This window comes from Talpa occidentalis, unplaced genomic scaffold, assembly GCF_014898055.3.
Source record: "Talpa occidentalis isolate TD23 unplaced genomic scaffold, MPIMG_talOcc4v2.1 talOcc4.4, whole genome shotgun sequence".
NCBI lineage: Eukaryota > Metazoa > Chordata > Mammalia > Eulipotyphla > Talpidae > Talpa > Talpa occidentalis.
The window spans coordinates 148,145,921-148,168,096 of record NW_023604295.1 but is presented as its reverse complement, the minus strand read 5'-3'; the positions used below and the strand labels follow the sequence as shown (position 1 = coordinate 148,168,096).

General features: G+C 63.2%; 1 protein-coding gene across 1 annotated transcript in view; it reads right to left on the bottom strand.

Annotated features, from left to right (window-relative positions):
• Nucleotides 1-22,176, bottom strand: part of CSMD1 (CUB and Sushi multiple domains 1) — a 629,723-nt gene that overhangs the window by 10,780 nt on the left and 596,767 nt on the right. Inside the window, exons 50-61 of the mRNA XM_054701136.1 lie at nucleotides 19,790-19,975; nucleotides 15,913-16,107; nucleotides 13,800-13,973; nucleotides 13,516-13,689; nucleotides 12,504-12,677; nucleotides 10,836-11,024; nucleotides 8,467-8,640; nucleotides 7,706-7,888; nucleotides 3,635-3,811; nucleotides 2,962-3,141; nucleotides 1,049-1,222; nucleotides 727-900 (exon numbers count right to left, since the gene is read on the bottom strand). Of these exons, the coding sequence (XP_054557111.1) occupies nucleotides 727-900; nucleotides 1,049-1,222; nucleotides 2,962-3,141; nucleotides 3,635-3,811; nucleotides 7,706-7,888; nucleotides 8,467-8,640; nucleotides 10,836-11,024; nucleotides 12,504-12,677; nucleotides 13,516-13,689; nucleotides 13,800-13,973; nucleotides 15,913-16,107; nucleotides 19,790-19,975 (2,154 nt within the window). The remainder of the gene's footprint in view (nucleotides 1-726; nucleotides 901-1,048; nucleotides 1,223-2,961; nucleotides 3,142-3,634; nucleotides 3,812-7,705; nucleotides 7,889-8,466; nucleotides 8,641-10,835; nucleotides 11,025-12,503; nucleotides 12,678-13,515; nucleotides 13,690-13,799; nucleotides 13,974-15,912; nucleotides 16,108-19,789; nucleotides 19,976-22,176) is intronic.

Here is a 22,176-nt window from a genome sequence, read left to right as displayed (position 1 = left end):
CACAGTCAGTGCCTCGGGCTGGGAGCGGCAGCCTCCTGGAAACGGAGCCTGGGCCGCCAGGGTAGAGCCCGGCCATGGCAGCTCTCAGGCCCGGACGTAGCAGCTTTGTGCATTTGTCTGTCAGAGAAACCAGCCCCTGGGGAGAAGCCCGCGCCTGGTGCGGAGAAGCTGCCACCGGGCAGCGTCTGGTCGGCAGCATGACACCCGTCAGACAGGGGCTCCCGGGGAGCCACTTCTGAGCTGTCCTCCTGAGCAGACGCCTCTGCCCCTCGGGACACAGCCAGGCTGCAGACTGCTCTGTGCTGCGCAGCCCAAGGACACCGACCTGTGCCCACGGCTGGCTGGAGCCCCGGCTGCGCCCACATAGGCTCGGGACAGAGAACAGGGCTCAGACAGGTGCCCCCCCGCCGGGGACTGGGCTCTGCCTGCAGGAGGCCTGTGCTGCTGGCGCTTCTGGGGGGGCATCCCGAGGCCACACGTGGGGCCAAGCAGAGGGTGACGGAAAGGGCCCAGGACACAGCTGTCCGCTGTCCTTCCTGAAGAGTCTCTCGGCAGGGTGGGCGGGGCTGGGCATGGAGGGGAGGTGTGCAGGACGGGGGTCTGCTGGCCTTCTCCAGGCCCACTGGGGCTCCACACTCGGGCTGCGCGGCCCAGCGCCCGCAGAGCTCGGTGGTGGACGCAGTGTCTGCCCGCCTCCAACACCCCCCCACCCGCCGCAGCACCTACCGATGCAGCTGGGCTGGACCCCACTCCAGGAGCCATCTGCCTGGCAGAACCTTCTGGAAGAGCCCACCAGCACGAAGGGGGGCTTGCACTGGAAGGAGACTTCAGACTTGTAGGTGAAGCTTTTGCCGCTGAGTCGCCCCTCTGCAGGGGTGCCAGGGTCCCCACAGAAGACAGCTGCGGGACATAAGGGGTGTTGGTTAACACCATGGGGCCAGGTTTGCCCGGCTAGTTCCCGATAGACCCCCGGGCTCACGATCCGCAGCACCGCTGGGGCATCGCCCACCCAGGGGCCTGTGGCCCGGGTGGCGTGGTGGGCACTTACGCAGGCACTGGGGCGGCTCTCCTGTCCACACGCCGCGGCCCTCACAGGACAGGATGGCCGAGTAGGACAGCTGGAAGCCCGCACTGCAGCTGTAGCTGACACTGGCACCCCAGCGGAAGTCCGTGCCCTCCACGCGGCCATTCTGCACGGGGGGCGGCTGGCCACACAGCACGGCTGTCGAGAGAGGGGTGTCAGGCGTCTGCACACCCACGCCCTGAAGCTGTTCCCATGTCCTCATCACCTGAGTCACAGGGGACACGGCAGGGCTGGGCTCTTAAATAAAAGCCCCGGTGAGGGAGATGGTCACAATGACATGTGCCTGCAGTGCCCCCCGGCTCAGGTCAGAGACGCGGACTAAGGTCAGAGCCTGCCAGGCCGGGGTGGCCGCCATGGGCTGCCGAGGCAGGGGAGGGGCATCCCTGTACTGCCTACCCGCTCCCTACCAGCCCCCTACCTGCTGCCTTACCTGCTGCCTACCTTGTGCTTACCTACCTGCTTCCTACCTGCTGCCCTCACCTGTTTTTTCTCTCACACGTGTGCTCACTGCTTTCATGTGAAAAAGACACAGATGCACACAGATTCTTTCTCTCTCTCTCTCTCTCACACACACCCCCCCCAGCAGGTGGACGTGCACCTCTTCCATCCAACCTTCTGTCTATTCACCCCCAGCTCTCAGGAGCCCCCATGAGGGGGTGGGGTCCCACGCTCTTGACTGTGGACAAGTGAAAAGGCCCCCAGGTGGGAACAGTGGTGGCTGCACAGAGGTGGGGTGGGCAGAAGCGCAAAGGGAGAGGGCTCGACGGGGTCTGGTCCAACGCAGTGGGTACTGAAGAGGACAATGACCCACTGGCCCCCAGAAGCCCTGGCACCCAGGCCAGCATCTGCTCCCTGCACAACTCCCCGCACTGCCTGGCGAGTCTCGCTGACCGCTAACTCTGCCTGTCTCCGCATGACAGATGGAAAGGCCAGTGGGCGGCATGCAGCCTGGCGCGCTGCTGGTCTGGGGTCAGGTCTACGCGCTCTGGGGGGAGGAGGACACTGGCCTGGGCGTCCTGAGCCTGGCGAGCACCCCACAGACGCCATCCTCAGAGCCCGCTCTCCACGGCTGCTGCGCCTCCGGGCCCCCGGCCGCGGTGCTCAAGTAGCGCCTCCCCGGTGGGACCAGGAGTGCATGTGATGTCGGAGTACCGGCCACTTTCAAGCCCACTGGCCCTGGACCAGGGAGAGGCACCTGCCCGCTCCCCATGGTGCTGAACCCCCCAACAAGGAGAGGCGCCTGCCCGCTCTGCTGGTGCTGAAGTCCTTCCTGGCAGCCCTGCCCCGTGTGACCACCTGCCCCCCCATCTCCCTGGCTTGGCCTTCGCTGTGCCCCCAGGAAGCCCAGCTGTGGGAGGGCCAGGGGTGCTCGCTGCATCTCCGCATTTGAGCGGCATCTTCAGTCCGGCATCTGCCCCTCACAGAGCATCCCCACACTCACCCCTCTTCCATCACACTGACATTATTTGAGGATTAGTTTCTCTCTCTCCAGCCTGACTCTAAATTCCTATAATTATATTCCCCATCGTACCAGCCGTCAGGCTGACTAGATCCGGGGTTGGCGTGTCTACCACAGGGAGCAGAGCATTGGGATTCAGAGCACAGCCCCGGGGGGAGACCGGCTGTCACTCGAGCCCCGCGTCCCCAGTTACTGATCTGAGATCCTGAGCCGCTTGCTAAGTCTCTCTGTGAGTCAGTGTTCCCAGCTGTAAAACTGAGATTACAGTATTAAGAAAATGAAGTGCTTGAATATTTGCAAAGGAGTTTTTAAGAATCCCTAGTACATTGAAGGGCTACACAAATGCTTGCAAAAATGAAATAAAACCTGATTCGTGAAGACTGCTCTGTGGGTGAAAGCAGAGCACAGTGGCACGGACCTTTGCAGGCCGGTTTGCTGTGGTTCCACGTGCCGTCTTGGGTGCAGCGGATGGTGGCCGATGCGGGGGGCTCCATGAGGTAGCCGGGGTTGCACTGGAAACTCACAGTCTTATTGAAGGTGAAGTCAGTGCCAAACTGGATGCCATTGGCCAGTGTCCCCGGGTCTCCACAGCTTATAACTTATACGCAAAGACAAAAAGAGTTAGGGAAATAAAACATGAGCATGAGCATGAGCAATGAGCCCGTCACGGTTTCCAGCTAGCTGACTTACGCGGCTACTCAGTGAGCAGCAGCCATGCTCCCCTCTGTCCACGCCGAGACACGCTCTCAGGCATGTCTGGGGTCGCTGAGCTGTGGCTGTGGCACGGGTGCCACGCTGGCCTGCCTCACTTTGGAACCACATGCCTTCTTATTGCCCTCAGACTGGTCCACAGAGGAATAGCCCCTGACTTTTCTTACTTCGCTTTACAACATCCAACTCGACCAGCTACATAAGTGACCTCACCTTATAAATGAGAAAATGGAAATACATCTAAAATGTCTACCGAGTAGGTCATAACATCCAGCATGTACTTCCCTCCGAGGGTTACCAAGTCAGTGCTAGTGCAGAGGTGTCCTGGGTCTCGTCCCCAGCGGCGGGGGGCGGAGGGTCTCCCTGCCGTCGCCACTCACTCGTGCAGTCGGGGGCTGTGCCCGTCCAGGTGCCGTTGGCGGTGCAGTGCCGCGTCGTCAGCCCTGAGGTCCTGTAGCCCTCCCAGCAGGCGTAGACGACGGAGCTGGAGAACAGGACGCCGTCGCTGCTAACGATCATGCCATTGGTGGGCGTGCCGGGGTTCCCGCAGGACACGGCTGGGGGAGGCAGAGAGACGGGGCTGGGAGGGACCCAGAGGCGGTGACCCCGGCGGGGTATAGCTGGGAGGTCAGTGCAAGCCCAGCGGGCCCACATCCCTGTTCCCTGAGCAGAATGTAAGCTTTAGCATAGCTTATGGGGACAAGTACTAAGAGTTGCCTAATGCAACCGACACGGTGCTGCAGCGGGGGGCCCATCCTGGGCATGTCGGCCTGGAAAGTGAGTGAGCCTCTAAGTCTGGATTTCTCGTTAATTCATTGATGTTTAAGGAACTCTTCAAAGGATTTTTCTTTGGCTATTCCCTGCTATGGGCTGGCAGAATTAACATGTAGATATACTCATTTTACCGCCCAAAATATGCAGATTCAATGCACCCCCTAAAAATTGTCAATAGCATTTTTTAAGGAAATAGAGCAAACATTATTAAAATTGACACTGAATCACGAAAGACCCGGGCTAGCAACGCAATTCTGACAAGCAAGAGGAAGGGGAAGTATCCCAGAGCTCTCAGGCTGCAAGCTGTACTCCACACTGCAGCGACCAGACAGCACCGCGCGGGACTTCCAACTGACACCAGCAATGGGACAGAATTAAGAGTCCAGAAAGAAACCCACTCTGGCATGGACAGTTAGTTTATGACAAAAGGGCTAAGAATATGCAAGAGAGAAAGGAAAGTCTCTTCAACTATGGTGCTGGGAAAACTGCACAGCCACACGCGAAGAATGAAGCTAGACCCCTACCTCACACCACACAAGTTACCTGAAAAATGGATCAAAAACCTAGATGCTAAGACCTGATGCCATAAAACACACAGACGAAAACACGGGCACACCCAGCGATGCTCTGGTCAGTAAGTGACGGCTCCTGCGTGGCTAGACTAACGCCCTGGGGGGTTACCCCAGTGCCAGAGGGAAACACCTGTGGAAAAGCATTAACAAAAAATGGTTTTAATTTTTTTCACCATTTAAATCTGCAAAACCGGAGTGGCAGAGGCCAGCCTGATGCAGCACGCACAGCGCCAGGCAGGGTCCCTCAGGGAACACGAGTTCATTCAAGGGAGGCTGCTGAGCTGCTGGGGCTGCTGTTTCCGCGAAGCTTCATTCGCATCCAACCCAAAATTTTCAAAATACTTTCGCCCCACCCCCTCTCACTTTTTCTTCTGGGATTCCAAGCACGTAAATCTGCCTGGTGTTATCCTTAGCACATTACTGGGCTAAGGGTTTTGCTTCCACCTTTTTTCTCCTCTCCAGGTCAGCTGCTCCCCTTGGCGCCCTCAGGCTTACCGGCTCTCCCTGCCGCCGCGTTTTGCTGTGCTCAGCCCGCCCAGTTCCCAAGCCACACAATGTATTTTCCAGCTCAAGAGTTGCACCTGAATCTTTCTTATTATTTTTTCCTCTGTTGAGCTCTCCTGCTTATGAGCCAATTTACTTCAGGTTTTGAACATATTTTTAAGCATCACTGCATGTGATTTTCCACAACTGGGTCATCTCAGGATTGGATTCTGTTTCTGTGGTTTGCTCTGGCTCTGGGCGCCAACAGGAAAGCCTCGCAAACCTTCGCCAGCACTGCACACTGGGTTGGGCTGTTGCGCTGGGCTGTGTCACCCCTTTAGCTGATGTGGGATCTGCTACTTCAGACGCCTAAGCTCACGGTGGGTCCTCTGAGTCCTCTCATTAGATCCCTTCGCTGTCAGCGGCATCTGTTCAGTTTTTGTCCCCCCAGGTCCTGCTGCTTGAGAGCAGCAGGCACTCATGACGTATGGATACTCGGGGCTCCAGGAAATGTCCCGAGCACAGTGAGCTGACTGGCTGGTGTTGCCCAGTCTGGCACCACCTCAGATACCACGGGCCCCCCGTCACCTCTGCAGCTGGACACCTGTGCATCCCTGAGCCCTGCCCTGTGCTCATGGGCCCTGCCTCCGTGGAGTCACCCAACGAGCCCACAAGCACTCTGGTGCTTCACTAGTGGTGCGTCCCTCCTCATGTCCCTGTTCGGCAAATTCCAGTGAGCATTCCTGAATAATTTCTACTTCATGGCTTCACCAAGCCACCACAGCACCTGGGTCCCACCTCCCTGTCTCACCTCAAGACAAGCACACACACCCCAGGGCTGTGGGGCGTATCACGCTCCACCTGCCTGTCAAGAGCCAAGACAAGTGCTTAGTGGCCGCGCAGCTCACCCAGCTTTTCAGCTGTTCTCAGCAGGAAGACTAGACGCCCGGCGTACTAAGTCATACATAAGGCGACGTCTGATTTAATCGTCCTAATGTTCAGGTAGATTCTGGATCAACAAGTCATAGGTACAGGATAGAGGGAGACACTTAAGTGGAATTTAAATGCAGATTAAAAAGTCCATAGAATTTTGAGATGTTACCCTATATAGACTACAAGACACGCAGGTCTTGGTGAGAAAGAGATGCTCGTGCAAAACTTAGCACTCAAGGCTTCACAGAGGGGAAGCATTTGAGAAAATTGCATCTAAGTAAAAACACCTACCAGCTGGCAGTCACTGGCCTCAGTCAGAACAGCAAGCTCAGCCCTGCAGCCCCAGGCCAGGCGGTCGCATCTGATTCAAGCCTCCGCCGTCGAGCCTGGCCTGTGGGTTTGTATTAACTGTGTTGTCAGGAGGTGATCTGGAGTCACAAATTGTCTTGGGCCATCGTATACTACCATATATTTACATTATAAATTTGCAGACCACTCGTCCAGAGCTAACCTTTAGATCTTCAAGACAATCTCTGAGAACACACACACACACACGTACATCTATGCGTGCACATGGTCTACACATCCACCTGTGCACACACACAGTTGTTTTAGTTACAATTTTACATGATGTAGATTATATGTAGCATGGTCAGACCATGTCCCATGTAGTCTTACATGCACACATTGTTTTCTGTCAGTCTGTGTGACACATCACAAAACAAGCTGGCGGGGGGCCCTCCCTGGTGGTGAAGGGGTTGAGATGCAGCACTATGGAGCTGTCCGCAGCCACTGAGGCACAAGTTTGATCCGGGCCAGGGAGCGACCCACATGGAGCAGCAGACCTCTCCTGCCTCGCCCGCTGCTCCCCTCAGCAGTGGATTTCAGTCAGTCCACCTGTTCTGTTCCCTGCTCTGTCTCTGGTGAATCCTCTCACCCCCCCACACCTCTGGCCTGTGCCCCAGCTCTTGGATGCATAAATAAATAAATCTCTTAAAAAACCACAAAAAACAAAAAACAAGAGGCAGGAACAAGCAGAGAAGCCACCGTACGATGGGCAGGGATGACAAAGTTTCTGGTACTGACAGTGGAGGGACTTAATACAACTGATCAAATTATATGAACTAATCTGTGCACCCATTTTAGACTCAAAACTTAAGTAATTAAGAAATTGATATGGGAAAAATTCTAACATTCAAATCTTACCTGCCTGAATTCTATGTCAGTTATTTTCTGGGCTCGGAACAAACCCAGGGTGCAGGGCAGCACCCCCGCGGCCCAGTCCAGAAGGCGCCCGCAGCCTTTGCTGCGGTCCGGGGGGGCACTCTCTTCCAGCTGTGCCTCAGTGCACGCGCCGGTTTCCTCGGGGAGGCAGGGCTTCGACACGGCCGCCCGCAGGTCCTGAGACCCCTGGCTGGAGCCCCGCTTGAGCACACCCCTGGCGGGCGGGTCTCAGGAGGCCCCGCAGACCCCGTAGCCGTGGCGGGAGGCCGGGCCCCAGAGAGGGGTCCTCGGCAGAGTGGGGCAGCCTCACGGGGCCCAGCTTTCCGGCCCGGCCTCACGGGTGCGCTGAGCAGCCGCCGCACTCAGCCGGGCCCGGGCATTCGCTCACACGCGCTGGGGAAACGGGCTGGTGGGCAAGCGGCCTAGCGCCAGGACTCCCACAGGAAGCGCAGGGAGGAGGCTCACCCTCACACACGGGCTGCAGCCCTGACCACGAGCCGTCGGGCAGGCAGGTCCGCTCGGGGGAGCCCCGCAGCTGGAAGCCCACCTCGCAGGAGAAGCGCAGGAGGCTCTTCACCTTGAACTCGTCCCCCAGTCGAGAGCCGTGCGCCGGGATCCCGGGGTCGCCGCAGAAGCCAGGGTTGCTGCCTGTCGACACACGGGGGAGGCGGCACCTGTTCAGACGGCTGCCCTCTGGGGCGCAGGCACGGACGTGGGGCAACCCCGCCCCTCCCAGCGCCTGGCGAGCGCTGGCTAAACCGATGCAGCCGGTGGTGGCCACGAGCAGCTCCCCCAGATGCAGCCGGGGGCGGGGAGGGCGGGTGCAGGGGCTGCTCTGGGGGGGACCGCGCAGCGGAACGTGCAGTGAAGCCTGGACACCCAGGGGCCTTGTCCCTCTCCCATGGCCAGCGCTGCCAGGTCACTGAGCGCTATTTTCCAAAGAGACCTGCAAGAAGTAAGGGGGTCACTTTCCAAAGACGAGCGCGCCGCTGGCATCAGAGCCAGGGCAGCGAGACTGGGGCCGGGGACCCGGCAGTGGAGAGAGGCGCGAAGTGAGAGGGGCCGCGTGGGAGGGCTGCGACCATGACGAGTTTGGCTGAGGTGCTCTCAAGCGGCGCCACCGCTGTCCTGACGCGCGTGGAGGGCACACACGGAGGGGCGGGGTGAAGGGCGCAGCGGGGTGCGGGGGGAGGGGCATGCAAGGAGGGTGGGTGTGCGAGGCCCACCTGTGCAGTGGGGCGGCGCCCCGCTCCAGCGGCCGTCCTCCTGGCAGATGCGGGTGCTGTTGCCCACCAGGCTCTGGCCGCCTTTGCACGAGTAGTGGACGTGCGCCCCGTACGTGAACTGTTCTCCCGCTAGCACAGCGCTGGCAGGGACCCCTGGGTGCCCGCAGGAGATGGCTGGAGACAGAGGGGACATCATGAGCACGTCACTCCCGCCCGGCATCAAGGCTCCCCACGCCCCAGAGCCCCGGCAGGCAGCTCAGGCGCCGGGAAACCACCGACACGCAGAAGGTGCCTGGAAGTTCAGCGTCACTGAGGACGAGGGGCGCCTGGACAGCGAAGACTCTTCAGGTCTTCAGTCACAGCAGCTGCACTTCAGGGAGCAGCGCACTTAAGCGTCCCGGAGCAAGTCGCCCTACACGCTCCATCTGCCCTCGGTTCTACCCCGAAGGCAGCGCTGTGCAGGGCGTCAGAGACCGGCCCGCTCCGGCAGAGCCACGGCCGGGACTGCTTCAGCGGACGTCACGCCCGCGGCTTGTGCGGGTCCAGCTCCAGCAGCCCCGCTCCCCAAGGCAGCCCCTCCGCCGGCCCTTCTCTGGAAGGGCATTTGCTCAAGTTATTGTCTGAAATGAGCTCAGTGTTTCCTCCATGTCCTCACAAGCACCGGATCCGACCCAGCCTCGCGTTCTACGTGAAGGCCCCAGAGGGCCGTGCGGGCCGGCGCCCGAAGGCCGGGAGGACTTCTCTCCCTTGCACAGAGTTCCAGCTCAGGGCGCGCCGCCCCGACGCCTGTGCCGCTAGCTCACGGACTCAGGCCCCGACAAACGCCTCGTGGCCAACGGCCCACGTCCAGGGTCGTGGCATCTGGTCTCTGGGAACCCCAAAGTGTGACTGACCAGGGAGGGGTGCGGAGGCGGGAGGCTTGCGGGGCCACGGCGGCCCTTGCCATCTGACGCGCACGGCGACCACTCCGGAGAAGCCTCTGGAGAACGGGTGACTCTAGAGAGTCCGCACAGGCGCTGCTCAGGGCAGAGGCGGCCGGGCGGCTGGTGAATGACCAGCTCCAAGTGAAACGAGAGAGAAGCCAGTGAGGCGACAGAGCAGGGAAGCAGGGGGCGCTCAGCTGCTGCGGGGCGCCACTCCACGGTGGGGGGGGCAGCGTGTTGGTGACGGGGGCAGCCACCCGGGAGAGGCAGGGCGGCTGGCGCTTGCCGGGCCCTGGAACACGCCATTACAAAAGCTAATGGAGTCTCGCACTAGCCCCGGGAGATGTGAAAGAAATGTTTGGGGACAAAGAGAAAAAAACTATTTCCCTGAAAACCCCACGCCTAGGGTGGAGCGGGGGGCGAGCACAGGGCACCCCGAGGCAGACAGCAGCGTTTCTGGACGCTTCCTGCTCTGGGGCTCGGCCCGCGCCTGGGAAGTCAGCAGCCTCGCCGCGGGAAGCCACCAGACCTCAGGGAGCCTTTGGCTGAAGCTGCACTTGGGGGGGGAGAGGGGGCAGGGGCCACGGTGGGGGGGCAGGGGCAGCCCCCGCAGCGGCTCGGGACCCGGCCCGCCAGAGGCGCAGGGGGGCGGCTGGAAAGGCAGGGCCGGGCTCTCCTCGCAGATCCCTCTCACGAGGGGCCCGTCCCGGCCTTCCCGGCCCACGCGCCGGCGTGTGAGGACACGAGATCCCGCCGGGCTGTTTCATGTCCGCCTGACTTTGAAAAGCCCAGGGAGAACGAACCTCTTCCCGGTCCCTCTGCGTGTTGGGGAAGGCGATTCTCTTCGAGTTAGGGACAATTTGCTCTTTCAAGGGAAAGAAAGCACGACGCTGGCCGTTCGGGTGACAAAACCCAGCGATCCACACGCTCTAACTCCACGGAGCCGGGCCTGCTTTCGGGCCCTCGTGGGCTCTGACTCTGCCCGCGCGTGGGGGCGGCAGACGCGCCAGGAGCAGCGTCCCCGGGCCTGGGCTGACAGCTCAGCGGCTCCTGCCCCCATCCAGGGCCGGGCATGTGCCGTGCTCTGGGCCTGGGCGCCAGGACAACAGAAGGGCACTTGTGCTGGGCTGCGCCAAGCGCTGTGGGGGAGCGAGAGGGAGGGAGGCGAGAGGCGCGAGGGCGAGGCAGGCGGGGCTGCGCGGCGGGCAGCCCTCGCCCACTGCCCTCCGGGGCTGGTGTGGGATCGGGTGGGGCCCCACCCTCCCTTCTTGTCCCTGGAGCTAACGTGCCAAGTGCTGTGTCTCTGGAAACCCGTAACGACAGCACAGTACGGACAGACTTGTGCCGGGGGGTGGAGCAATGAGCCGTCACCCCAGCCCTGGACCCCACAAAGAGCCTCTGCTCTGTTGCTGGGGCTGCATCAGGAGCCCCAAGGCCTGCGCTTACCCAGGCACTTGGGCAGGGCGCGGTCCCAGTGGCCGCTGGCCGTGCAGGTCAGGGCCGACGAGCCCAGCAGGTAGAAGCCCGTCTTGCAGTGGTACAGAACGCTGCTTCCGTACTCAAAGGTCTCGGGGAAGCTCTCGCGGCCCTGCCGGACGCCGTTCTCCACGGAGCCTGGATCCGAGCAGTTCACCACTGGCGGAGGGAAGCAGAGACACAGCTGGGCCTCCTGGGGCGCGGGAAGCCCCTCCGGGAGCCCGAATGAGAACAGCATCGCGCCGCGTCATGAGGCCCTCGCGGGAGACCACTGGCTGCTTGGGCCATGTGGCCTCTGACGCGCAAGGAGGCCTGGCCACCAGTGGGCCGGCCAGGAGGCTGACCGCACGGCGCTCCCCGAGCACAGGCCCCTGTGGAGTCAAGTCTGAAATTGGTTCTTGGTGGAGTTTTCATGTTAAAATAGAAGCGGCCGGAGTCAGCTCCCCTGAGCCCTTCTCCACGAGCGTCAGCCCTGCAGGCGGCGAGGTCACGCCCTCTCCAGCCCCGGGGTGGCCTCCAGCTGCCACCGTCAAGCGTCTGGGGCCGAGGAGACCATGGTTCTCACACCAGCACTCAACAGAGAGGAAGCCAGCCTGGGCCGGAGGTCGCCCTGCAGGGAGCGCCCAGGAGCAGATGGACAGCTCTGGCCCACCTGCAAGCTTCCTGGTGCCTGCGAGGCAGCAGCGCTGGCTGCAGGGAGGGGCGGGTGCCCCCACTCAAGCCAGGCTGTGCCCTCCCACCCGTGGCCGAGGCTGGAGCCCATGTTTCCCAGCAGTCCTGGCGCCTGGGGTGGTGGGGCAGTGTTGGGAGTGGGAAGTGGTTAGGGCCCAGAGAAAGTTAGCCAAGGACACCAGCAGAGGGCCGGGCCCGAGCTGGGCCACGCTCTGGCCTCAGCAGGAAGACAGCACAGGCCAGCCCTGAGTGGCCTCGGTGACAGCGCAGGGCGGGGCAGGTGGCCAGGTCATCACACGCCTCTGGGAAACTGGGGTACAGCAGCGAGACCCCAGCCTGGGGAGTGGCCGGAGCCAGCAGCACTAAGTGCTGGCACCACGCGAAGCGTGGCTGGGGGCTCTGGGGCTGGCACGGTGTCTGCAAGGGACAGACACGTGGGCGGGTGTTCACAGACATGGTGGCCAACAGGACGCGGCCCCCTGACATCCTCCAAGCAGCCCGTCGCGGCACGGCCCATCGCGGCACGGCCCATCGTGGCACGGCCCGTCGTGGCACGGCCTATCCAGACAGCGGGTGGCCAGGAGGGGGCCAGTCTGACCACGGCTGCCATCCCCCTCACTCTGGAAAAGCAAAGTGAGGGCTGGGAGGGCCGGGTGGGGGGCATGGAGCACATTGGACCCCCGGGCATGGCTGCCATGTGACGCTGAAGTGGGTGCCTGCTGTTCATTTGCCCAGCCCATGGGATGGACGCCACCCAGAGCGACTGCTCCCTCTGCGGATGCTGACGGCAGCAAGTGAGGTCTCGTCAGGGTCCATCTGGGGGGTGTGACCCCTGGGGGCGGACAGTGTGGGAAGTGCCGACAGCAACCCCTCTCCGGCGTGATGTGCCCCACGTGGCTCCAGAACACAGGGCCATTAGAGCGGATTCCGGGGAGAGGCCTGCCCGCCCAGCGCCCCGGCGCCTACCTCGGCAGGTGGGCAGCGGGCTGCTCCACTGGCCGTCGCTGCGGCACTGGGCCCGGGCGGCGCCCTGCAGCAGGTGCCCCGCACGGCAGGTGAAGTTCACCACGTCGTTCAGGTTGAACTCGCTGCCGTCCGTTAGCCCGTGGGCGGGGTTCCCGGGGTGACCGCACGTGATGGCTGCGGGGCAGGACATGGCGGTCGGTGGGGGCCTGGGAGCCAGTGTGCTGTGGCTGCAGATGCCCCCCTGGGACGCGCCCCAACACGCCTGCTGGCCCCTCCCAGAGGCCGTGGCAAGGCCAGGCAATGACATGAAGCAGGAAACAAGAGATGCTAAGATCCTGGAGTCACGAGCCTCCAATGTTCCCTCCTTCTGAGGGACGCTGGCCTCGGGCGGCTGAGGTCTGCCGCAGGCTGAGGCCGCGTACACAGAGGTTACCCCAACACCAGCGTGGACACCATGGGCAGCTGCGTGCGGAGCTTCCGTGACACCCTTGCGGTCCTGGGAGTGTGGCTGCCACACGACACCTGCCACCCTTTGCCCAACTCACAGAACACTCGGGCTGCATCAGGGGACCAGCAGCTTAGGGTGAGGTTTGTGAGCAGAGAGCACAGTTCTTCTCGAAACACCCCTCTATCTTGGCAGCTGGGTGTGAGGACACCGCGCTCACTTGGCCTCCTGCCTCGGGGGCTGCCGACAAGGTCTGCTCCGGGTGACACGGGGCAGGAGCAGGAGGCCGTGGAGCAGGCCCTGGTGTGAGTCTGCACGGCCTGGCAGAGGCTGCCCCCAGGCTGGCTCCAGTCAATGATGCCAAGTCCCCCCCACCCCGGGTCCACCGACGAGCCGGGAGCTTGGGAGACACACGTACCGGACATCAGGGGCACCGGAAGGAGGAGGGCAGAGCCGCAAGGGCCTCCCCTCCTGCTCTGTCCAAAGGGCTGACCTGGGCGCGACACAACTCAGAACAAGGGGAGCGGCAGGGAAGGCTGCGCCCTGGCCCGAGGCCGCGGCACTTACGGACGCAGACGGGCGTCTGTCCCGACCACCTGTGGTCCTGCAGGCAGATCCTGACGGAGGTGCCCACCAGCCGGAAGCCGGGGTGGCACTGGTAGACCACCGTGTCCCGGTAGCTGAAGCCGTCCCCGCTGATGTGGCCGTTCACGACGGGGTCTGGGGAGCCGCAGTGGCCCGCTGGAGGCGGGGGGAGAGCCATGAGACCGGGCGTCCACATGGGGGCCTTGCGGGTGTCACGTCCCCCAACCGCACCCCTGCCCCCCGTGCCCACAGGGCGGCGGCCTCACCTAGGCAGCGGGTCTCGGGGCCGCTCCACAGCCCGCTAGCCAGGCACTCGCGCACGGGGGCGCCCACCAGCGTGTAGCCCGTGTTGCAGGTGAAGATGGCCGTGGCCCCGAACACCGTCATCGTCCCGATCTTGTTGCCGTTCGGGGGGGAGGACAGGCCCCCGCAAGAGATCACTGCAGGGGGTGGGAGGGTTACTCGTGCGGGGGCTGCTTGGCTCTGGGCCCTGGGCCTGAGGACTAGGGTCTGCGAGAGGCGGGCGGGCAGCGTCCCGAGCCGGCCTGGGCCTCCGCTGTCCCCGGGAGAGGCACCGGCCGCCTGCCCTCAGCACGGGGAGTCCAGGCGCCAGACACGCCCTGAGCAGGCATCCGTCTGTCACGGAGTCCCGGGGGCCCACGCTCCAGCTTGGGGACAGGCCCCACGCCCTTGCACCCAGCTGAGCGGAGCCCTCTCAGGCCGCACCCCAGACCGTGTGGGCGCAGAGACCACGGGTCTTGAGGCGAGGACAAGCTCACTGAGTCACCTGGGCTCGGAGGCCCAAAGCATTTCAAACAGCAGGTGTGAGGGGAGCTTTAGGGGGCTGAGCCCAGGACCGCGGAGGCCCCTCACGCATGGCCTCGGGACCCTCCTCCCACCCACACGGTCACTGGGAGGCACCAGGCATGGTGCAGGCTTCCGCGTCCAGCCCAGCCCATGGGCTCCTGGGGGTGGCGGTCAGTGCCCGCCAGTGCCTGCCAGCACTGAATAGGCTGCCTATGAGGGTCAGCCTGCCCAGGGCAGCTCCGTGCAGGTGCGGGGCTCCTCAGCCAGAGTGAGAACACAGAGGCTTCACGACAGCTCACATGGAGGAACGCGTCACGCCTGCCTCAGATGGCCTCAGGCCGAGCCGTCGCCCCACATGCCACTGCGGATGGCAGACGAGCGGCGGCTCCGAGCAGCCCATTTCGAGTCCACCTCGGGCAGCGCTGGCGCCTGGGCGGGACCCCAAGCAGCGTCGGTGCTGAGCTCCGAGGGCCTGGTGTTGGCCCTGGCCAGACCTGCTTGTTTGGTGGCGGCGGCCGCCTGGCGGGACTGAACACCAGGCGTGAGCTTTCACCAGGCGTGGCCGTCTCGTGACTGCGACGTTCTGAAGAGCCGTGTGCAGCCACGTAGAAAGGTCGCGTGCAGAGCCTAGTGCTCGTGGGGGTCAGCGCCCATGGGCCTCCAGAGCGGTCCTGAAGGGGGAGGCGCCCGGAGGGCTGGCGGGGCCTGTGCCCGGCTTCAGCTCCCCCCGCCAGAGGCTCGCGCCGGGGGAAGAGGAGCCGACCCAGCAAGCCGTGTGGCTCTTGGCAGCCGGGCCAGGGTTCGGACCTCCGTCTCCAAAGCGGGAGCCAGCACCCTTAGAAAAGGCAGGAGGAGGAAACGCGCCAGGCCCCTGAGAAGGAGGCCTGGCCAGAGGTCAGGGAACGTGCCTGCATGTGTCCCCCGGCTGCGCTCCCGCCTCTGGAAAGGCGCCCACACTCTTCTCCATAGCCGCCGTGGAGCCCATGCTCAGGACGCTGCACGGAGGCATCCCCGGCCAGCTCTGCCCAGTCCCAGCCCACCTGGGTCCCCGGCCCTGCCAGGCCCCTGGCTCTGCCAGGCACCCCAACTCTACCCTGTCCCCAGCTCTGCCAGGCCCCTGGTTCTGATCTGTCCCCGGCTCTGCCAGGTCCCCCCACTTTGCCCGGTTCCTAGCTCTGCCAGGCTCCCCCACTCTGCCCTGTCCCTGGCTCTGCCCAGTCCAAGCTCTGCCAGGGTCAGTGGCTGGGCCTGCACACTGCTCAGGTGCAGGGAGGTGCCATGGGGTGGGAGGGAGGGGGCTCGGTGCCACGCGGCTTCTCAGACCCGACTGGAAGGCACAAGGCATCAGGCTCGGGTCCCAGCATCTTTCCAAACACGGGCCTGGGTTTGGTACTGAGCCGACTGGGGATGGCTGAGCGCCCTCGTGTGTAAGTGCGCAGAGAACGGCCATCCACCAGGAAAGAGCACGCAACCTGTTCCGGCGGGTGCCCCCAAGCCAGAGTCCCCTGCACAGGGATGCACTGTCCACGGTGGCGGGGGCGGGGGGGACGCCCAGGAAGCCGCCCTGCTCACCTCGACAGCGGGGCCGCTCGTGGCCCGCGCTCCAGGTCCCGTCCGCCTGGCACCGCAGCAGCCGTGGGCCCTCCAGCGCGTAGCCCGGGCTGCAGCTCAGCACCACCTGGGCCCCGAACTCGTCGGGGGACCCGGAGACCAGCCGCCAGGTGACGTGCTCCGGGAGCTGCGCCGCGACGCTGGGGCAGGTGACCGCTGAGGAAGAAACAGCCGCTGAGCGTGCGGGCGGGCCTGGCCTGGCCCCAGCCGCCCCGTGCTGGCGTGTCAAGTGGTGGCTGCTGCCCGCGCGGGTCCCGAGGATGCCTCGTGCCAGGACCGGCCACGCCTGCAGGGGGCTTGGCACTCGTGTGGCAGGAGCGCACCGGCAGGCAGGACTCACAGGCCCTTGTCTCCCGCCCGTGCCCTGAGCCGCCCTGGGGTGACTGAGCCGCGGGCACCGGCCTCCGCCCCATGCGGTGCCCATGGCCCCTCTGCCTGCCGGGGCCGGGGGCCTGGCCCTGCTGGAGGGGCTCGGTGCTGCTGCGGGGCGGGCCCCAGAGGCACAGGAGGGGCGGCAGGAGCCGCGAGGGGAAGTGAATAAACGCGCAGTGTAGATGCGCCGAGAACACAGCGTGTCTGGTGCGCGTGAGTGTCACCTTCCTGCAAAGGGGAGCCGTATTTGAGAGGAACGTCACCGCGTCCAGGAGAGTCCTGCTCCCCACGCGAGCCAGCACTGCCCAGCCAGCCAGCAGCACCCCTGGCTGAGGCGCTGTTTGGTGCCCAAAAGGTTTGGGGAAACCGCAGCTTTTGTCTGGGGTGCTATTAATGTGTTTTCCTTTGAATGTAATAAAAGCTCATTATAATTGATTCAGACGTATCAAAAAATGTTACAGAACTATTCCTTCAACAAATCACTAGTATGTGTAGCAAGAAAGTAAAAATGGGCCTTTTTGGTGATATTACGGCAACCCCATCAGCGAGGTTTAAAATGTGGAGAGGGTTTGCGCATTTAAATCCTTGTATCTGTTCCTGCCAAATATTTTTAAAATAAAACAGTTATCCAACATTTATGCGCAGGGGCCGTGGGGTCAGGTCTCAGCGCTGTCGCCGGCCCTCGCCTGGACGCAGAGTCCGGACTCTGGGCTGCGTTTCCCTTTCCCGAGGCAGAGGGGCCGGGCGAGCTCCGGGTCTTCACGCAGGAGACACGGCTCCCGAGCACCGTGTCCAGGGAGGGTCATTTCCTGATCCCACGAGGGGCGGGGGCGGTGGGGAGAGAAGCGCTCGCGGGGTAAAGTCCACGATGCAGGAGTTCTGGGCTCTGGGTCACGCTGAGGGGCGGAGGGATGAGCCGGGCGCCCGCCTCCCTGAGCCCTCCTCCCACAGCGCCGCCGTGCCGTGGAGGCGTGGGGGCGCTCCCGCCCGCGGAGACGAGGGGGCGCGGGGACGAGACGCGCCGAGGGTCGGGCCAGCAGCCGTCCACGGCAGCCTGACGCCGGGCGGCGCGTCGGAGGCCCGGCCGGAAGCCTGGGATCTAAACACAGAGTCGGTGACGCCCCGAAGGCGGGTCAGGAAGCTGCGGGCTTGTGTGATTGTGTCTCGGGGTGATCGCTCGAGCCCGTGTCCTGCAATGTTTTGGGATGTGAGCGTGCGTGTGTGTGCGTGTACGCGCACGTGTGTAAAACAGGAGACCCCGGCCTGGGCCGCCCTCCTGGCGTGGGGAGTTTGGATCTTTGGCGCTCGCGTCCCCTGCAGGTGTCCTGCTTCCTGCGAAGGTCTGTGGGAAGGTGGGGCTCACTCAGTGCTCCCTGGAGCCCAGACAGCCCGGACTGGCCCCCCGCCCCCTGGGGGCTCCCCTTCCCCTGGGGTCCCCCTTCTGGTTTGTGGCAGCCTGGGGATGTGGGGCGTGGAAACGAGGAGGGACTCCTCAGATCTGCGCTGCTTGCTCGGCTCAGGCGTGCCCGGCGATGCCCCCAGCGCACCCCCTCTCCTCGCCTGGAGCCTGCAGCCGCTCATAGGGGGCGAGTGAGGGGCCGGGCGACGCCCCCTTACAGGCGTGCGGGCACAGACAGACGTCCCCGCCGGAGGAGCCAGGACAGACGCGCGCACAGGCTCTCCCGAAAGGCCGCGCTTGAACGGAGGGTGCTGGAGCGACCCCCGCTTGAGAGCGAGCTGCAGGAAATGCTTTTGCAACACATCGAAACTCTTAAATGTGTCTCAGCATATTTCAGGCTCATCACATTTGGCTTCCCTTGTTTAGAACTTGAAATTGTTTCTATTGACGCCCGTGAATAAGCCAGGCTCGCCCACAATAGCTAAATTTTTGTTCTTTTTCACCCACAAGATGGGGGCGGGGCTCAGGGCCGATGGGGGGCCTCAGGGCCGCATTATATGAAATCGCTGACTTTCAACTCCCTTGGGCTGAAAAAAGGAAACTTTGCACAGTTCAAGCAAATAATCTAGAAAGATTTCAGCTGGACACGGAAAATTTTTGAAAGTGAAAGATTCACGTGAAAACACCAGGGACACCCTCCTATGGCCTCGCCGGCGTGACGACCCCAGAGAGAAGGGACCCGTCCTGACCCTGCTCCGCTCCTCGCGGGGCCTCGGGACGCTCAATGTGGGCGCGTGGGGCGTCCTGGGGCAACGTTCTCGGCCGGACACAGGGCCGCGCTGTGACCCGAGCCTCAGCTGCCCTCGAAGACGCCAATGGAGCGAGGCCGGACCGTGCTCCGGGAGGCCCCTGCGCTGGCCTTGTTTGTATCCAGCACCACACAAGCAGCGCTGCTCGCCCGGCTGCCCGCCCGCCGGTCTCCAGACCTGCTGTGAGCGCGGGGCTGGCCCCGGGGCAGCTGGCATCTGCAGGCGCCCAGCCGGCGGTGGAGCTCCCAGCCTGGGCACCGCAGGCACAGGCCACAGGCACAGCCGCTCAGTGCCAGGGGTCTGCCCTGTCACCCATCCCTTTGTCCTTGGGCAAGACAGCTCCCCACAGTGGGGACGTGTCCCCGCCCCTCCTCCTGCCTTCACTCTGCCCGCATTCACCCAGGGACTGCCAAGAGCCGCCGCCCAGCTCCCTGCCCTAGGACGGCCAGTGGCCTGGAGGTGCCTGCGGGTAAACACCCAGGCTGGGGCCCCTGCGCCAGCAGGCGTGTGCACAGGCGACTCTGCTGCGCCCCTGGCTGGGCAGGTCACCGCCTCCACAGCACACAGGCAATGGCGTGAGCCTCACTCAGCCACGGACACACGAGGAGAGATGACAAAGCACAAAGGAGGATGCGGGTAGGGCTGGGCCATACCCACTGGCTCGGACTCCAGTGGCTTCAACGTCTCCGGTCAGAGCTCAAGTGGCCTGTGCCCGAGCGCGGACACAGAGCACAGGAGCCACGGCTGTGGGCGTGTGGGGCTGCGGGAGGGCGCAGCTGCGGGCGTGTGGGGCTGAGGGAAGGTGGGGCCTGGGGTGTGCGGGGCTACAGGAGGGCAGGGCTGTAGAAGGGCGGGGCCGCGGGCCTGCAGGGCTGTGGGCATGGGGCTAGGCGGGGCTGCGGGCGTGAGGGGCCACGGGTGTGTGGGGCTGCGGGCTTGCAGACTGCGTGAGGGTGGGGCTGTGGGTGCCTGGGGCTGCGGGCTTGCTGAGCTGTGAGTCTGGGGTCCCCACTGGGCTCCTCTCCAAAGGGCGAAAGCATCTGGTCTCATCTGCTGTCACCCCAGGCGGAGGCCGAGGGCATCCAGACAGCCTCTGACCGACCCTCTGGGTGGCGCAGTCAGTGGCGGAGACACCCTGCCCTGCGTGGGCTGGGCTGGTTTCCCATCACGGGCCAGGAACACAGTGCATGGGACGGGGGGGGGCCATGGCACACCCGACACTGCCCTCCGCTCTCCCCGCAGCCGTGGGAGCACTCACGTGTGCAGGCGGGAGGCCTTCCTCCGTTGCTCCAGGTCCCGTCCTCCTGGCACACGGCCGAGGCAGGGGGGCTGGTGGCCAGCACGAAGCCCTCGTGGCAGGCGAAGGTCACGCGGCTGCCCAGGGAGAACTCGATGCCGCTGAAGGAGCCATTCCCGGGGGCCTCGGGGATCCCACAGGACACAGCTGGTCAGAGACAAACACAGCGGCGGCTCTCACCAGTCTCCAGTGCGCTGCAGACGCTGCAAAGCTGGTTCTGGACGAGGAGGAGTAGGGGCTGCCACGCTGAGGGTGTTTCTGGAAGGTGCGGCTAAGCGGCCAGAAGCGGTGGCCAGGTGGCTGTGGTCGAGGCGCCACCGGGCAGGGCTGTGTCCCTGGACATCGAGGATGCAAGGGACAAACTATCCCCCTGGCCCTCAGCCCGCCTGTGGATGTGGGCCCCACAGGGGGTCCATGTGCAGAGCAGCGTTGCTGCCCTCGCTGGCCCTGCTACCCCAGAACTGTCTGCTGGGCACACAGGATCTGGGCCCTGCTGGAACCGGGCACCGGGGGAGTTGCGGAGGGGGCAGGACTGGCAGGAACCGCCCCAAGGGCGCTGCCCCAGACCGAAGACCAAAGACGCTCCAGGCCAGGCCACATGTTCACAAGCAAAGAGCATCTTATGTGTCATCAGATGATCTGATATTTAAAAAAAATCTCAATTTCTAGAACCACTGCATTATCTTTGTGCACACAGAAACAGTCATTTCGTAGAAGGAAATAAATACGTGTGAGTCCGGAGTCCTCACCGCCTGTGTGCTTTACACTGATAAGTCAGCGTTTGACACTTACAGTCGACTCTGTTAGTCGGGGCGCAAGGACCCTAACGTCCCCTAGCTCTGGGTGACGGAGTGGTTTTGAAATCAAGAGCGAAGAACCGTTTCCTGTGACAGGTGCAGGTTCCGGGGCCTGTCGTCCAGGGAGGGCGCAGATTGGGGTCGGGAGACCAGGCCTCGAGGGCCTCCTCAAGTGGCTGCGGGAGGGGCAGCTTTAGGCAGTCAGTGGGGCAGAGGGCAGGCGGCTGGCCAGCGCCCCCACACTCCCGTCCGTCAGCATCAGGCCCAGGCAGCGCGGGCTGTGGGGCCCCCTGTCCTGGGTTTGCCTTTGAGAGCAAAAGCTCAACCGTGTGCTTGTGAGGAGGAGGCTCCCCCGGCTCGCCGCTCCTGCGCAGTGACCCACGCACGGTCACTGACGGTGAGGCCAGCTGGCCCGGCTGGGGGAGAAGCGGGCTTGACGCCAGAGCCCTGGCCCTGCCCCCGCCTGCCGGGGCAGACGTGGGTGTGGGGCCGTGCCGGGCAGCTGACTGGGTCTTTGTGATAAGACAGGAGATTTCTGTCCTAACTCTGGCTTCTCCTCCAGATCATGGAGATTAGCGTGGTGGCGGTGGGAACAGCGGCTGGCGGAGACCTGCTTGTGCCAGGAAATGAAGCCAGGACAGAGGCCAGACCTGGCGCATCCTGGGGGACAGGCCAGCACAGCTTTCCTGGAGAAGTAATTTACAAGGTCAAGCAAAGAGAGAAGGCGCCTGGCGGCCTCTGAGCCTGTCACACGGCCGCTCCTCGCTCTCCCTTGCCTCCTGCCTATCCAGATCTTCCCGTCCAGATCTTTCCAGTTTGAGGCCAGGCCCCGGGGCGACCACTGCTCTGGTGGGGTCCAGCAGGCTCTGGCTGCCCAGTTGAGAGGCGCCCAGTTCAGGTACGCCATCACCTGGTACCTGCCCCTTGGGAGCTTCCGGGCATTTACGCCTACAGCCTCCTCGAGGCCTGAAGCTGAGCCAACCCCACCCCACCTGCCCAGCAAGGCCCAGGCCACACGCTGTTCCATTCAAATTGTTCACGAGCCTTTCCCCAAAGCCTTGATCAGTGCTGATTTTCACTATTTATTTTAAAAGGCTGAGTTTTATCTTCAAATTGAAGAAAAGATGACAAAATGCTTTCACACCGTTTAAATCAACAACACTGCTTCCGGTCAGGGTTTCGCAGCATCGTGGCTCACGTGGGTGAAAAGCTTCACGTGTTATTATAGTTGAAGTGTCATTTTACATAAACTGCTGACACCTGAGGGACAGTGCATGAATCTAGACATCTACGGTAAGATTATCTGCAGAACTTCTTTATCAAGAAACAATTTGAAACCCCGAGGCAGGGTCTGCACTCTGTGACCAACATTTCTGCATGTTAACAAGGCCACAGCCTCAGGATTGCAGACCGGCGGCTGCTGAGGGGCACCAGGTGCACTCATGTCCAAGATCGAGGGCGGGCCGGGAGCTGAGGGCTTCTGGAGGAAGGGAAGGCAGGAGGCACGGATGACTGACAGTGTGGCTGGGCGGGGCCAGCCTTGGGCCACAG